Raw genomic sequence first — 16,606 nt, 5'->3', positions numbered from 1 at the left:
GTTATTTTGTTGGGAGCAGTAGGATTACTGGAACCATTCACCTGCATGTACTGTGATAGCCTGATGCCGCTGGAGCCGTCAGACAGCCTTACAGCACGCACGGAGATGAGAAGGGTATGTATGGACTTGTCTAACTCTGGGGGTTACGGTGAATAAGATAATATAAGTTTAAGATAATATAAGTAAGACATAAGTTTCCTTTAAAACAGAGACACAATTCATTAACGCTCTACTGGGCTAATACGGTACAGCATGCAGTCAGAGGTGATTGCACGTTTGGTTATCTCTGAGCCACACCTTTACCTGGCTCTTAAAGGTGGCCAGAGTGGGACGTTCCTTTATAGTTGGGGGTACTGTGTTCCATAATGCAGTGCTTCTCAAATGGGGGTACGTGTCCCCCTAGGGGTACTTTGGAGTACTTCAGGGGGTACGTGAGATATTTAACAAAATGTTTAATAGTTACAAGGCTGTTGTCCAGAACATTGTTCCTCTTTATTTAGACTTTCTTTCCTACCAAAAATATGACATTTGTGTCTCCTTCTTTGGACCTAATCTATCCTTCCTTCCTTCTACTTTTTAAGTTTCTCGCTTTTTTCGAAGTTATGTCACTGTTTTTTGAAGTTTTTGATACTATTTCGACCTATTCTTGCCTTCCCCCCTTCTTTCTACCATCTTTTTCCAAGGCTTTGTCTTTTATTTTTAATTTTTTTAATTTTTTTATAGACTTTGTCTACTTTTTCTCATTAGCATTTAAATGTTTTTGCTATCACCGACAGCGCAGTGCTGTTCCTTTTCTACCAAAAATGATTAGCGCTGCTCAGGGGGTACTTGGCTTAAAGAAACAATTGAAAAAGTGGTACATTATTTAAAAAAAGTTTGAGAACCCCAGCCATAATGCACTACCTTTAATAGATAGTGCATTATGGCTGAAAGAGGTTTGGTGATCCGAGTCTGTCTGTATTTAATAAACTCTTGCAGTGGTGGTGGCACCAAGCCATGTAGTACTTTATAAATTAAGCATTTTTATTTTTAATAAATAAAAATTAGGGCTGTCATCGATTAAAAGAAGTAATCTAATTAATTACATACTCTAATTAATTAATCGAAATTAATTGCATACATAATTACCGGTGCCTGAACCGATACTTTTTAAGAAAGTAAAAAAAGAAAAGAAAACAAAGGGTACTAAACAACAGTTGGTGACATTAAAGAACGGCTTGTTTATTGCTAAGGCCATATGGTCAAAATTAAATGATTTAATAATAATGTATAACAATAACAATAACTTATTTCACTAGTAAATTGCTGTTGAACGACAAAAACAACCACCAGATGGGAAAAGGGGATTTAAAATAACTTCAAATGCACCACGAGGCTGTAGTTTACCAGTTTCATTGAACGCACCGTCTGTGTTGTTTTTCCAACGGCTAAAATACAGTCAAACTTTACACCGTTTAGTGTTAGCTGTCAGCATTTTGACAGTTTTTAATCCAGCTACTAGCTAGCGGTAGGCTAACGTTAGCTGCTGTTGAGTATAGTGTTAACTAGCTAGCGGTAGGCTAACGTTAGCTGCTGTCGAGTATAGTGTTAACTAGCTAGCGGTAGGCTAACGTTAGCTGCTGTCGAGTATAGTGTTAACTAGCTAGCGGTAGGCTAACGTTAGCTGCTGTCGAGTATAGTGTTAACTAGCTAACGTTAGCTGCTGTCGAGTATAGTGTTAACTAGCTAGCGGTAGGCTAACGTTAGCTGCTGTCGAGTATAGTGTTAACTAGCTAGCGGTAGGCTAACGTTAGCTGCTGTTGAGTATAGTGTTAACTAGCTAGCGGTAGGCTAACATTAGCTGCTGTTGAGTATAGTGTTAACTAGCTAGCGGTAGGCTAACGTTAGCTGCTGTTGAGTATAGTGTTAACTAGCGTCCCGTGCAGCGGTGTTTGTGTTGCCTGTATCGTCTTCAGAGCATCAGAGAGAAGAACAGACATATCAGAGGCTCCAGATTTCGGTAGCCAGGGTTGGCAGGAAGAAGATTTTTAAGTAAATGTTCCAGTTAATGATCCAGGCAGCACATTCTCGTCTCCCTCCTTCATTTTACAGTCCAATGGTGGCTAGAACGGCTCCGGGTCAAACGTCAATATGGAATGGATTAATCTGCGTTATTTTGACAGCCCTAATAAAAATATTATGATCCAAACACACGTCAACTTGCAATGACGTCTATACAGTACATTCATTTATGTTTCTCAAAGGATGAATCCCTCATGCATTTGTGGTTAAGACTGAAATGTCTCGACAACTATTGGATGGATTGTCACGAAATCTGACATTGAGGTCCCATTAATTGTAATAACTTTGATGTTCTGCTAACTTTTCATCCAGCAATATTTAGTTTTTTGACCAAATTGCTGCTAAACTAATGACATTCCCGTCAGCCTCAGCTGTACTTTGTGTTCACTGTTAATTACCAAATGTTATCATGCTAACACGCTAAACTGATGAGATGTTGAACATGATAAACATTATAATTGCTAAACGTTAGCATGTTAGCATCTAGTTCAAAGCACTGCTGTGCCTATGTACAACCTCACAGATCTGCTAGCATGGCCGTAGACTTGTGTTTGATATAAACTTAAAGGGATATTTCACCGTTGGAAAGATGAATATATCTTTAAATTGGGTCACTTATGTAGTAGAAATATGAATTTCTTTTTAGAAATTGGTGGCTTCTAGGCCAAGAAAAGCCAGAAAATGTGTTTTTGGCTCGTGTGGATGAAAGACACCAAATCCCAGAATGCACTTGCTTCGCTGTTTTACAAGTCCACTCCCAAGCCACGCCTACCGTTGACAGACAGACACAGACAGACAGACAGACAGACAGACATTATCATTTCAACCATACACACGAAACAACGTTTCACCATTGATTAAGTGGTGTTACACATTTAAAATATATAAAAACGACATTATATAAATACGACATACGAAACAGGCTACATTTAGTGCACACACATTATAGGCTCCGTAAAGTTCAGCTAACGCATACTAGCATTAGCGCTTGGTGGGCTGTAAACACCGAGTATAAACAGCTGTAAATTTGCGTGGGATGTAGAACGGTCGGCATAAACTCCACCAGCAGTTAGCATTTAGTTGGATACAAGCACCCCATTTCTGCACCAGGCAGTCCGTGTTAACACAGCCCTCCTCGACTAGTCTTACCCAGCGACAGAGCAGCCGACCTGTTAGCTAGATAGTCCGGTACACTGTTGTTCAACCATGTTTCCACAACAACAAAAACACAGCAGTCTCTGAACTCGTGTTGGGAGTTTCGTTGAAGTTGGACAGACAACTGCCTGTTTCTGCTGTTAGCCAGCCAGTGTTAGAGTCTTATCTCTGTGTGTGTGTGTGTGTGTGTGTGTGTGTGTGTGTGTGTGTGCGTGCTTGTGTCCAGGTTATGGCGGCCTGGCTCTGTCCATCGAAGGTCCCAGTAAGGTGGACATCCAGACAGAGGACATGGAGGACGGGACGTGTGCTGTTACCTACTGTCCTACAGAACCAGGAAACTACATCGTCTCAATCCGCTTCGCAGAAGAACATGTCCCAGGTAAAATCAGACCAGATTTCGGTGAAGGAGGAGACATATTGTATCCAGCAGTTAAACGTTTAACTAAAAATAAAACCAAACCAATACATTTCTAATTAAACATAATGGGATATGTCTTTTCTGATAAATAATTGAAGGTGTGTGTGTGTTTATCAACAGGAAGTCCGTTCACAGTACGGGTGACAGGGGAGGGTCGTATCCGGGAGAGCATCACCCGACGACAGAAGGCAGCGTCCGTTTCCAGCGTGGGCAGCGTGTGTGACCTCAGTCTGAAGATACCAGGTACAGTACAGTACACGCACGCACGCACGCACGCACGCGGTTTGTGGCACTATCTTTGTGGGGACCCGTCGTTGACATAATGCATTCCCTAGCCCCTTACCCTAACCTTAACCATCACCACTAAATGCCTAACCTTAACCCTTACCCTCACCCTAACCATAACCTAATTCTAACCCTAATCCTAAAACCAAGTCTTAGACTTGTGGGGTCCAGCATTTTGGCCCCACAAAGCTGTCGGGACCCCACAAGTATACTGGACTCCCGGTTTTTGGACCCCACGAATATAGTTAAACAAGAACACACACACACACACACACACACACACACACACACACACACACACACACACACACACAGACAGAGACAGACACACACACACACAGACCCACAGAGACACACACACACACACACACACACACACACACACACACACAGACAGAGACACACACACACACACACGTGCACACACACACACACGTACCCACACGCGCACGCACCTTGCTAATCTGAAGGGGCTCCTGATGATTGGATGACAGGTGCAGTGGCTTTGGTGTCACCCATCACCTGTAAACGTGTGGTGTTTGGTGGTTTCATAAGTCAATGACAAACCCCGTCAGGTGAAAGTGAGCAGGTCCTGAACTCGCCTTGGTCTCTGGTCGTCAGGGCGGTTCTAGGATCAGACCTTTAGGGGGGCTCAGCCCCTAATGAGAATGTCACACAGATACAGCACTACCGTATTTTCTGGACTGTAAGTCGCTCCGGAGTATAAGTCGCATCAGTCAAAAAATGCGTCATGAAGAGGAAAAAAACATATATAAGTCGCACTGGACTATAAGTCGCATTTATTTAGAAATTGACTTCACAAAATCCAAGACCAAGAACAGACATTTCATCTGGAAAGGCAAGTTATTCAACTACACAACAGCACACAGAACAAGGGGCTGAATAGGTCTCCGGTATGTTAACGTAACACATCAACAGTTATTCAGATACACAATAGCATAAAGAACATACCAGGGAGATGAATAGGCTAAATTAACATAACAAGCCAGCGAGTCCTACTCCTTGGTTCATGTCAGTCAGTATGAATTAACATTTAAAAACATGTTAAATTATATATATTTTGATATATAAGTCGCACCTGACTAGAAGTCCCAGGACCAGCCAAACTATGCAAAAAAGTGCGACTTATAGTCCGGAAAATACGGTAAATCATTAATTTCATTAGCCGATAATCTCTGAGCTCTCTATCTCTGAGAGAGAAAATTTAGTTGCTTACGTTCAATGCTGCCCAATTTGGGGCCTGCGGGCCAAGTTTGGCCCGTGCTCCCTTTGTTTTGGCCCCCCATGACATTTGACATGCTCATGCTTATTCTCCTCTTATTTTGAAAGTGCTGTAAAATGCTAACTGTAATGATACGAAACTTAGTTTTGTGCAGCTAAAAAGTTCTTAATCTGAGTTGTACAGCACAGTGCTGTTAAACCTCCTTATTGAATTACACACGTAAGTTTTATCCACAAAAATGAGGGTATTTCTTCTCTCTTGGTGCTGTGAGCCGTGCTAACGTCAGCCAGATGGAGCGATGGAGGCCGTGGCCCGCTGATAGAAGAACATTTAGGAAGTCAGCTGGAGCCGAATGTTGAAAGACTGCTCATGTCTCCCACTACTGCAAGGGATAAATAACTGTATACGTTCTGTAATATGGGAGATAAATGCAGATTTAAGAGCATTTATTTCAGATTTTTAATGTTAATTTTCTATAAAATATAATAAATCTTCTCATAAAATCAACATTTACTTTTTGGCCCGTGGCCTTTCATCCAGATACATTTTTGGCCCTTCAGATGAAAGAATTTGGGCACCTCTGAGAAAGAGACTCTGAGAGTCTGACACCATACCCTCCTCTGATTGGCCAACATTATGTTTCTGTTAACCCTTTCATTGGCTGGGTTACAGGTGCATAGCATCGGCGACAGCCGCACAGGATATTACACCTGTTTCAAGCCCTTTCAACCTGCAATTGTTTGTCCTCTGTCACTAACAGACATGTTCAAAAACTCTCACTTGAAATATCTTGAGCCCCCCTAAAAAGGGTCTAAAATCGACCATGGTGGTCGTTACCGTAGAGAGGACATTCAGACTGAAAACGTCCTGCGTCATCACAGCTGCTGCTCCTTTTCTGAAACTGTTTCCTGTCTGAAGATCTGACATTTCTCTGGTTCCTGTCTCGTTTCTCTCTGCTGTACTGACTGTAGTCTGTCAGCTTTGTCTTTTTGTCCTTTCTTAATCTCTTCTTTTCCTGTCTTTCTTTCGTTCCCTCTTCTTCCATCCTTCCCTTTGTCTCACCCTGCATCCTTCTCCTTAATCTTTCTTTCTGCCTTTTCTTTCTTTTGTCTATTTTCTTCCCTCTTCTCCATCATGTCTCGCCCTTTTCCTCCTCAGCTTCTCCTTATTTTCTCCTTCTCTGCCTTCTGTCCCTTTCTCCAATCATTCCTCTCTTCTTCTTCCTCCTCCTCTCTTCTCCTCCTCCCCTTGCCATCCTCTTCTTCCTGCTCTCTTCCCCCTTTCCATCCTCTTCTTCCTCCAGTGAGCTGGTTCCTCCTGGCCTTGTCTCGACAGCTCCTCCCTCACACTTCCCGCTCCTACTGCTCCCTCTGGTGGTCTGGAAGATCCAGCGGTTGCAGGACTCATTCCTCTGCCGTTGCTCAGGATCAGAGCCTCTCGCCTGGGCACGTGCGCCTCATCTCCGGCCTCTCCGGGCTGGTTCTGGCGGGGAGGAAAAGGGCAGCGAGGGGTGTTTGGGTTGTTGATGCCCACTACTCAGTGGGCGGTGCCAGGGTGGAGGGTGCGTTGTAGCCCTAGGAAAAAAAAGAATTGCTGGGTTGGCAGCACAAGGTTTGCAACATAACATGCTTCATTAAAGTGGCCATGTTATGCTCATTTTCAGGTTCATAATTGTATTTTGAGGTTATATCAGAATAGGTTTACATGGTTTAATTTTCAGAAAACACAATATTTTTGTTGTTCTGCACATTGCTGCAGCTCCTCTTTTCACCCTGTGTTCAGGTCTCTGTTTTAGCTACAGAGTGAGACCTCTCACTGCTATAACATCTTTGTTGGCAGTCGCACATGCTCAGTAGCTAGGTAAGATCACATGCTCAGTAGCTAGGTAAGATCACATGCTCAGTAGCTAGGTAAGGACTACATGAGCTAGCTAGCTGTTTCTCCAACTTCAGTAGTACAAGGCAGGATTAGCCGGGAAACTTCTTCTAAACGAGGGCACACTTCCAACTTTGTGTGGAATACCTGCAGAACAGGGACATATAAGTAGTTCTATACAATTTATTTTGTAGATTAGGGTGAATTTGTGTGTGTTGTAGCTGTGTTTTGCCATTGAGAACGAGCTAGAATGCTAACGGTTAGCCACCTAGGCCCCTCGTCTCAGTTAGTGACGTAGAAAGCCGTGCAGATTTTGACCAGCTCACCCAGAGACTGAAGGCAGGACACATTCAGAAACCGTATCTCACTCTAAACAGCATGGATGTTTTTTTCAAAGTTTGTATGCGTGTGGAAGCACCAGAGACACAAAATAACTCCCCAAATCCCAGAAAAAGTGATTTTTTTTTTTTCATAATATGGGCACTTTAAGTTGCGGCTGCTTCTTATTTTCCTCGTCGTCTCCTTTTCTCTCTTCACTATCACCCCAAGAGTATTTTAGCATGAAAAAACAGTAATCAAACTCTCTGTCTTTGCAGCGATCGACATGCAGGACGTCACCGCTGAGGTCACTTCCCCCTCTGGAGCCCGTCAGCCTGCCGAGCTGGTCGCCGCAGGTAACGACACCTACTGTGTGCGCTTCGTGCCCACAGAGATGGGTGTGCACAGCGTGAGCGTGAGGTACAGGGGCATGCACGTGCCGGGCAGCCCCTTCCAGTTCACTGTGGGGCCGCTCGGAGAGGGCGGGGCCGCCAAGGTGAGAGCAGGAGGTCCGGGACTGGAGGGAGCACTGGCAGGAGAGCCAGGTACACACACACACACACACACACACACACACACACACACACAGACACGCACACACAGAGACAGACACGCACACACAGAGACAGACACGCACACACAGAGACAGACACACACACACAGAGACAGACACGCACACACAGAGACAGATACACACACACACGCACACACAGAGACAGACACACACACACACACACACACACACACACACACACACACACACACACACACACACACACAGACACACACACACACACACACACACACACAAACACGCACACACAGAGACAGACACACACACACACACACACACACACACACACACACACAGACAGACAGACACACACACACAGATACGCATGCATGCACACACACACAGACACACACACACACAGACAGACAGACAGACAGACAGACACACACACACACAGACACACGCACGCACACACACACAGAGACACACACAGACACACAGATAGACAGACAGACAGACAGACAGACAGACAGACAGACACACACAGATAGACAGACAGACAGACAGACACACACACAGACGGACAAAAAACATACATTTCGGTATCACTTCATGTAGGATCACTACCTATAGCTAACTATGATATCGGCCTGGACTAATCTGTAAGAAAGGTCTTTGTATTGTTGATTTTCAGTTAATTTCTCTCTCTCTCTGTGTGTCTCTCTCTCTCTCTCTCTCTCTCTCTCTCTCTCTCTCTCTCTCTCTCTCTCTCTCTCCCTCCCACCAGCTGAGTTCAGTATCTGGACGAGGGAGGCGGGGGCCGGTGGTCTATCCATCGCCGTGGAGGGACCCAGCAGGGCAGAGATCTCATTCGACGACCGCAAAGACGGATCCTGTGGCGTCTCTTACATCGCTCAGGACCCCGGTACAGAAAACACACACTCTAGTTTACCATGAAGATTGTTCATCGATGCGTCTCTTTGACCCTCTGAGGTACATTCTCGCCCCCTCCTCTCCAGGTGATTATGAGATTTCGGTGAAGTTCAACGACCAGCATATACCTGACAGCCCCTACCTTGTTCCTGTTGTCGCTCCAGCGAACGACGCTCGCCGCCTCACTGTTACCGGCCTTCAGGTGAGGCATGAGGAGACACCTCCACACCCAGCCTGCCCTGCCTGGTTAAAGGGCTCCGGGGTGGGGCACAGTTGCATGAAAATGTGATGAGCAAAGACAGATTTTACTCCAATACAGAGAAGATGAACAGGTGTGATGGTTCGACTGGTTTGGGTTATCGTTTATTAATGTTGGGATCAAATTTATGGCGGCAACAAGCTAACAGCAACATACTGTACTGAAATCTTCTTTCAAGACCAAACTCGCTGCTTTTAGCCCCCAAATCCTACTAGTGATGTTTTAAATCTGTGAGCTGGCAGGAAGTGTATTTTCAAGAGTTGTAATGTGAATTAATGATAGTCTAAACATGTTTTCAGAGCTTTTTCCTATTGGAGTCAACACTTTTTAGATGAGTTTCTCATTTAAAGGTCCTATGACATGCTGCTTTTTGGATGCTTTTATATAGACCTTAGTGGTCCCCTAATACTGTATCTGAAGTCTCTTTTATATAGACCTTAGTGGTCCCCTAATACTGTATCTGAAGTCTCTTTATATAGACCTTAGTGGTCCCCTAATACTGTATCTGAAGTCTCTTTATATAGACCTTAGTGGTCCCCTAATACTGTATCTGAAGTCTCTTTATATAGACCTTAGTGGTCCCCTAATACTGTATCTGAAGTCTCTTTATATAGACCTTAGTGGTCCCCTAATACTGTATCTGAAGTCTCTTTATATAGACCTTAGTGGTCCCCTAATACTGTATCTGAAGTCTCTTTATATAGACCTTAGTGGTCCCCTAATACTGTATCTGAAGTCTCTTTATATAGACCTTAGTGGTCCTCTAATACTGTATCTGAAGTCTCTTTATATAGACCTTAGTGGTCCTCTAATACTGTATCTGAAGTCTCTTTATATAGACCTTAGTGGTCCCCTAATACTGTATCTGAAGTCTCTTTATATAGACCTTAGTGGTCCCCTAATACTGTATCTGAAGTCTCTTTATATAGACCTTAGTGGTCCCCTAATACTGTATCTGAAGTCTCTTTATATAGACCTTAGTGGTCCCCTAATACTGTATCTGAAGTCATAGGCAGAGTTTGACATTCGAGTCAGGGGGGCCAAAAAAAAAAAAAAAACTCATTGTAGCAGGTGAGACCTGGCCTACCAGTTTGGGAACGCAGCACGAGCACAAACAAACATGCTAAATAAACATATATGTTTATTTTTAAAGCAGATTTTAAATTACATTGTAAGAATTTAACAACTCGCCTTTATGAAATCCAATCGCAGCACGGCTGTCTGGGAACGCAACAGACAGACGGTGGCAAACTGCCCCGACACTTAAATTCAACTAAAATGTAACGGTGACCAATCAGTGTTGGACCTCCAGTCTGTTGAGATGATCTCCAAACTCACCATAAAACGTTAAGACACGTTAAGAAAAAAGATCCGTATTTTGCCGTAATCCAATGACATGAAAAAAAAAAGTAATCCACAGCGATCAGGAGATCCACTTCGCCGTTTAAACAATGTGGAACAAACGTATAAAAGTCCAACTCTACACAAAACGCACAATCAATTAGTAAGCTGACAGCAAATGTATATACATGGCATTTAGGAAACCTTTATTACAACGTTGGCACGGTAAGATGTCCAGACTAGTGCAACAGTAATTTTAGTTTTTTGCGTCCTGCATATGTGTCGACAAAGGTCTCAGGTGAGAGCCAGAGCCCTGAAAAAATATTTGTTTTACTAAAGCAGTATATGAAATCAGATGTATAACCTACCACCATTTAGTTGTTTTGTGTTATTTTAAAATTCAGCCTTGGTGCAGAATTACAGCCACTAGAGCCAGTCCCCCAGCCAGAGATCTTTCCTTAGGATGTGCCATTTCTGTGTCTGTTTTTGTAAATGCTGTTGAGGAGGAGAGGGGGGGGGGGTGTGGCCTTGACCAACTGCCATGCCATTGGGACCTGTAAACACTTTACGCCAGCCTTAAATAGCCCATATCAGTCGAAACCTTGCATTTGTGCAGATAGTCAGGTGAAAGTATTTTAATTCCTTTATGCAACTGGCCTCATGGATGTGACCACAGCCAGGCAAATACACGGTTTTAAAATTAAATATTTAAAAAAAAGATCTCTTCCCTCTCTGGAGCGTTTTGCCTGGCTCTGGTCATCCCTCTTCTGTCTGGTGTGGAACTGCTGGTGTTTCTCTTGTGTTTCATTTAAAGGCTTTTAACAGCAGCATCACCATCAGCATCATCAGCTCCCTGGTTGCCTAGCTACAGCAGATGGAGGCGGGCCACAGCTGACCTCGTGCCGTACTTGTAGAGACTGTTTGTTTCTTGTCCGTAGCCGAACACAAACCCCTTTTCTGTTCAGTCTGCAACGCTCTCATGTGTTAGCTAAAGCTGGGTCTTATAGTACAGTCAACAGAGTGAGTACTGCTGTCTTGGTGCTTTATGAGAATAATGCACCAGTGTTGGAAGATATAATTGGGATTTTCAAACTGCCTATCCCTTTATCCATTTACCCCAGTGTCAGGAATTTCCCCAGTGTGGGATATATAAAGTCTATCTTATCTTATCTTATCTTAAAGCTCCATTGTGTAAGAATTTCTCCCATCTGGCGGTGAAATTGTATATGACAACCAAATGAATGTTACTTTCTAGCCCCTCCTCCGACTCGCTCCTATGTATTCTGAATGATTCTGAATGTCAGATTCTACGTACGAGAATACTTTGATTAGTTGGTGGAAGTAATTACACATGAATGAGCACATATTTGTGAAAGAACAAAGTTTTTTTTGCTAAGAATCAACTCAAAACGTTACACAATGTAGGTTTAATATTTGGCCATTGTGGGTAAAGTTTGTTCGGTAAACAGTAACTCACACTAGAACTCCTTTAGTAGGTATCCTATATCACTTTTTAATAAACACCCTGCAGCCAATCAGAATTGAGTATTCACCCAGACCACGATTTACAACATTTTAAAGACTGCTACTATTACTATAACACTGTAAGACGGTAGTGCATTGTCAAAGTGTTTAAAGGTCCTATGGCATGCTGCTTTTGGATGCTTTTATATAGGTCTTAGTGGTCCCCTAATACTGTATCTGAAGTCTCTTTATATAGACCTTAGTGGTCCCCTAATACTGTATCTGAAGTCTCTTTATATAGGTCTTAGTGGTCCCCTAATACTGTATCTGAAGTCTCTTTTATATAGGCCTTAGTGGTCCCCTAATACTGTATCTGAAGTCTCTTTTATATAGACCTTAGTGGTCCCCTAATACTGTATCTGAAGTCTCTTTTATATAGGCCAGGGGGGGCGAACCTGTGGCTCTTTGCCTGCTCCTTTGAGGCTCTTACTGTGTGGCTGTGTTATTGGTGGATTTATTTTTTTTATTTTTTACTTTTTGAAACATTTCAGATAAGTACAAAAAAATGGAATGCACTTGCCAATACATTTGCCAATTATTTTAAAATAAAAAATAATGCAGCAGCAGTTTTGAGGACAAATTCTGCAACCTGAGGAAAAACAGCGGCCACAGATCACCTTCCTCGTTAACCCTTTCACTGCTGAATCAGATTGTTTGAAAGCCCCTCTAGTGACAGATGAGTGAGAGAGTTCTTCGAGTGGCCACAACCGAGTTCTAGCAAGACCTGAAAAGGATTGTGGATAACAAAGACTGTCAGATTTCCCACTGAGTCAATCTAAGTGAGAAAAAAAAACTATGAAAACTGCTATGTATTATGACTGTCATCAGATCTGGAAGTCACTGTTGCTGTTGTAGTGTGGACGTGCATGTGTTGTGTGGCTTTTTGCTATGGTGCAGGTTTTTTTGTGGCTTTTTATGCTGAACTGGTTGGCCACCCCTGGTATAGACCTTAGTGGTCCCCTAATACTGTATCTGAAGTCTCTTTTATATAGACCTTAGTGGTCCCCTAATACTGTATCTGAAGTCTCTTTCCTGAAATTCAGCCTTGGTGCAGAATTACAGTCACTAGAGCCAGTCCCACAATGAGCTTTCCTTATGACGTCATAAAGGGAAGATTCCTGATTGGCCCATCTGAGCTTTCATTTTCTCAAAGACAGAGCAGGATACCCAGGGCTCGGTTTACACCTTAACTCATATTAATGTTAAAAAACCTCATAAAGGGAAATTTTCATGCCATGGGACCTCTAACTCTGCTTATTAACACGTTGGCCGTCTGCCTCTGTCTGCTGGAGCTGCACCAACAGGAGCTCAGGTAAGATACATGGAGGAACTTGTAGAAATAGAGAAAGCAGTAGTTTGGTTGTAGCCCTTCACTCTCTGTGCATTTGTATGTGTGCGTGTGTCAGTGTGTTTTGAAGTGTTACCTTATTGTCTTTCCTGTTGTTAAACTGTCTATCCCCGTACTCTGATGTGCGTGTGTCCGACCTCGGTAGGAGTCTGGTCTGAAGGTGAATCACCCAGCATCCTTTGCGGTCCGTCTGAACGGAGCACAGGGTAAGATGGAGGCCAAAGTCCACAGCCCCTCTGGAGCTCTGGAGGAGTGTGTCGTCACCGAGCTGGAAAAAGGTGTGTGTGTGTGTGTGTGTGTGTGTGTGTGTTTTTCAAGGCGACTTAAAGAGGTCTAAAGAAGCCAGATGTTGGGACTTCTGGTAACCAAATCCTCTGTCCTGTCCTCCAGACAAGTACGCTATCCGGTTCATCCCCAGGGAGAATGGTATCCACACCATCGACGTCAAGTTCAACGGCTCCCACATCCCCGGAAGTCCTTTCCAGGTCCGAGTCGGTGAACCAGGACAGACTGGAGAGCCCGGGCTGGTCTCAGCGTACGGAGCTGGACTGGAGAGAGGCACGACAGGTGGGTTACCTGTCTGTCTGTAATAATGAACACAGACTGTAAAAATAATGAACAGAGCTTCTGGGACTGAAAAGTAAAGGAATGTGGAAGTGCCGATTTTCTGTACCGCCGTTAGAGGATGAATACCCGACCCTCGGTCACATCAGCGCAATAAGGCATTTGCTGCGGCTCCTTTTAAGAGAGTGTGTGTGTGTGTGTGTGTGTGTGTGTGTGTGTGTGTGTGTGTGTGTGTGTGTGGTGTCCGAGATAAACTCCAGACTGAAAGCCAAGTTCATTCATCTGCTCACCAGAAACAGGATTTTAACCCCGATGTTATTCATGTTATACCGTCGGTCCTGGAGGTAACCAGTCTCCCTGATGTTCTGACCACGGTCAGGAAAGGTTAACACGTTGAACATTTTAAATTAAACAGATTATTAACGTGAGCTTGTTGCCCCGTGTGAGCTGATGACCTCATCTGGTGACATTTCTGAATGCCTTCCTACAGCTGCTTAATAAAAGCTTTCACACAAACACACCTACGTGTGTCATTAGTATGAGAAAAAAATTAGATTTTAACTGTCGGACGCAGGCCGGGCTCGGACAGAAATATCTTAATGCCTGTCGGGCTCGGGCCGGGTTCGGTTACTGCTCTGTCGGACTGCTGTGCAAGCAGATGAATGGCAAATCTTCACCAGATGACTCGCTTCAGCCAGTTGAAAATCTGCAACTGTAGCCTTTAGCGCAACGCCATTGCAACCATAAACAACACCGGCTTGGCCCTGTCATCCTCCTGAGCTCAAAAATCCAAAATCGTCACGTCCGGTTTAAAAAACAACAAGATAGCTATGGCTAATTCTCCAAACTCAAGGCTTTCAAACGGCAGTCCACAACTACGTCCATTATTTTTACCATCTATGATAATAAATAACAAAATAAGAATACTTTTATTGAAAAGGCCAAATTATAATTTTAAATTTCAGTGAAACTTTTGTACGTTTAACAAAACGACCACAATATTTTGACAACCACAGCTATCTGTAAAACAGGGTTGTTGTTGTTTTTATTACATCTTGCAGGTAGCCAGTCAGAGTTCGTCATTAACAACACTAAGGCGGGCCCCGGGGCCTTGGCCGTGACCATCGAGGGCCCGTCCAAGGTAAAGATGGACTGCAAGGAGGTTCCAGAGGGCTACAAGGTGCAGTACACCCCCATGGCGCCTGGAAACTACCTGATCAGCATCAAATATGGAGGACCGAACCACATCAATGGCAGTCCCTTCAAGGCCAAAGTCACAGGTAAAGGGGTGAACGTCTCTGCTGAACTATTGTGCCACCTTACCCTACAAACCTAGCCTGACAAGCCAGCCCCACATCCAGATGTTGGGTCTGGGTCTGACCCACATCCAGATGTTGGGTCTGTGAACTCCCCATTGGCTGGGCTCAATCCGAGGGGCGGGATAAACGGTTGCCTTTCAAATTCCCTCTGCACGCAATAGGATAGCTCTACAACCAACCAGAGCAACGAAGAAGGTATCAGAGCTAGTTGATAGATTATATTTCTGCCGTATCCGGTCGGCAAAACTCTGAACACATCTTCCTTTTTTAAGAATGACTTCAGAGCCGTTCTTTGTTCTTTTCTCAAAGAAAAGCTGAACTCCAAGTCTTCCAGAGTCGCGGCCAAAGCCGATTCCAAAGACCGCTGTTCACCAGCAGCAGCAGCCATAAGCCCCGCCCACCCACTCTATACACGATGTGATTGGCCTGACCAGAATTTGTTTTTTCCAGCTCGCAAGCCAACGGAGAGTTGCTAGACGACCCTGGCTGCAGATTACATTTGCTGCCGCTAGGGTGGTCTAGATTTCTAGGCTAACCCAAAATGAATGTTCTGTTCTAGTCATTTGGTGCCTTATTCTTTCTGTGGATAACTTCTCCAATGCACTTTTACAGTAGAAAATATCTAAATCTGTCTAAAGCTAGGGATGCACCAATCCGACTTTTTCAGTCCCGATACCTGAGCTTTGTGTATCGGCCAATACCGAGTACCGATCCGATACCAGTGTTTAATTACTAAGTTGTATTAATAATGAATATGCCTCACTGTGTGGAAGTGACTGGGATCATTCTTTTCTGTGACTTAAACATTGCTTTCCTAACTTTGTAAAACAAAATGTAACAAATAAATACATACATACAAATTTACGAACGTTTTGTATTTTTATGTTTGTATAATTTACGTTATTTATTATAAAAATAATAAATAATTGAATAGAATAGATTGGTCCCATTGTCCCTGATACCCAGCTGTTTGAGTCAGTATCAGCCCAATATATCGCACTAAATGCTTGCTCTTGGGGGAATTACTTGAATTGTTGGGTCTTTGTAAATTATAGAGTGTGGTCTAGACCTACTCTATCTGTAAAGTGTCTCGAGATAACTTGTTATGATTTGATACTATAAATAAAATTGAATTGAACATCAGTATCTGCATCCCTATCTAAAACATGAACAGTAAATTAATGTGTGCTTTTTACTTTTTCTCAAATATAATTTAGTTATAATTTAGCTATTTAGTATAATACCAAACGGGTGTCAAAATAATGTAAACTCAAAGATCTACTCTTTGTTTTTAGCTTTCAAAAGCTACTTATTCTGTGACCCATTCGTTGTCCTTGTTTTTCCTCCACCTACATAAAAAAAATCAACAATCAAAGGGCTAGATGCGATAAATCCTGCTAGGTTCATTGTGGCTTGTCAAATGGCATTCTGGGAAATGTAGGAGAGCAG

General features: G+C 43.4%; 1 protein-coding gene across 2 annotated transcripts in view; it reads left to right on the top strand.

The window, feature by feature from the left end:
- The window catches only part of LOC116053783 (filamin-B), a 135,394-nt gene that overhangs the window by 112,565 nt on the left and 6,223 nt on the right, over window positions 1-16,606 (top strand). For both annotated transcript variants that reach the window (XM_036001819.1, XM_031304943.2), the window contains 8 exons: window positions 3,443-3,595; window positions 3,755-3,877; window positions 7,634-7,900; window positions 8,657-8,794; window positions 8,889-9,004; window positions 13,420-13,552; window positions 13,665-13,841; window positions 14,900-15,118. In XM_036001819.1, the coding sequence (XP_035857712.1) occupies window positions 3,443-3,595; window positions 3,755-3,877; window positions 7,634-7,900; window positions 8,657-8,794; window positions 8,889-9,004; window positions 13,420-13,552; window positions 13,665-13,841; window positions 14,900-15,118 (1,326 nt within the window). The remainder of the gene's footprint in view (window positions 1-3,442; window positions 3,596-3,754; window positions 3,878-7,633; window positions 7,901-8,656; window positions 8,795-8,888; window positions 9,005-13,419; window positions 13,553-13,664; window positions 13,842-14,899; window positions 15,119-16,606) is intronic.

Source organism: Sander lucioperca, chromosome 6 (assembly GCF_008315115.2).
Source record: "Sander lucioperca isolate FBNREF2018 chromosome 6, SLUC_FBN_1.2, whole genome shotgun sequence".
In the NCBI taxonomy this organism is placed as follows: domain Eukaryota; kingdom Metazoa; phylum Chordata; class Actinopteri; order Perciformes; family Percidae; genus Sander; species Sander lucioperca.
The sequence above is the reverse complement of the archived record's forward strand: the minus strand, read 5'-3'. Positions and strand labels throughout refer to the sequence as shown.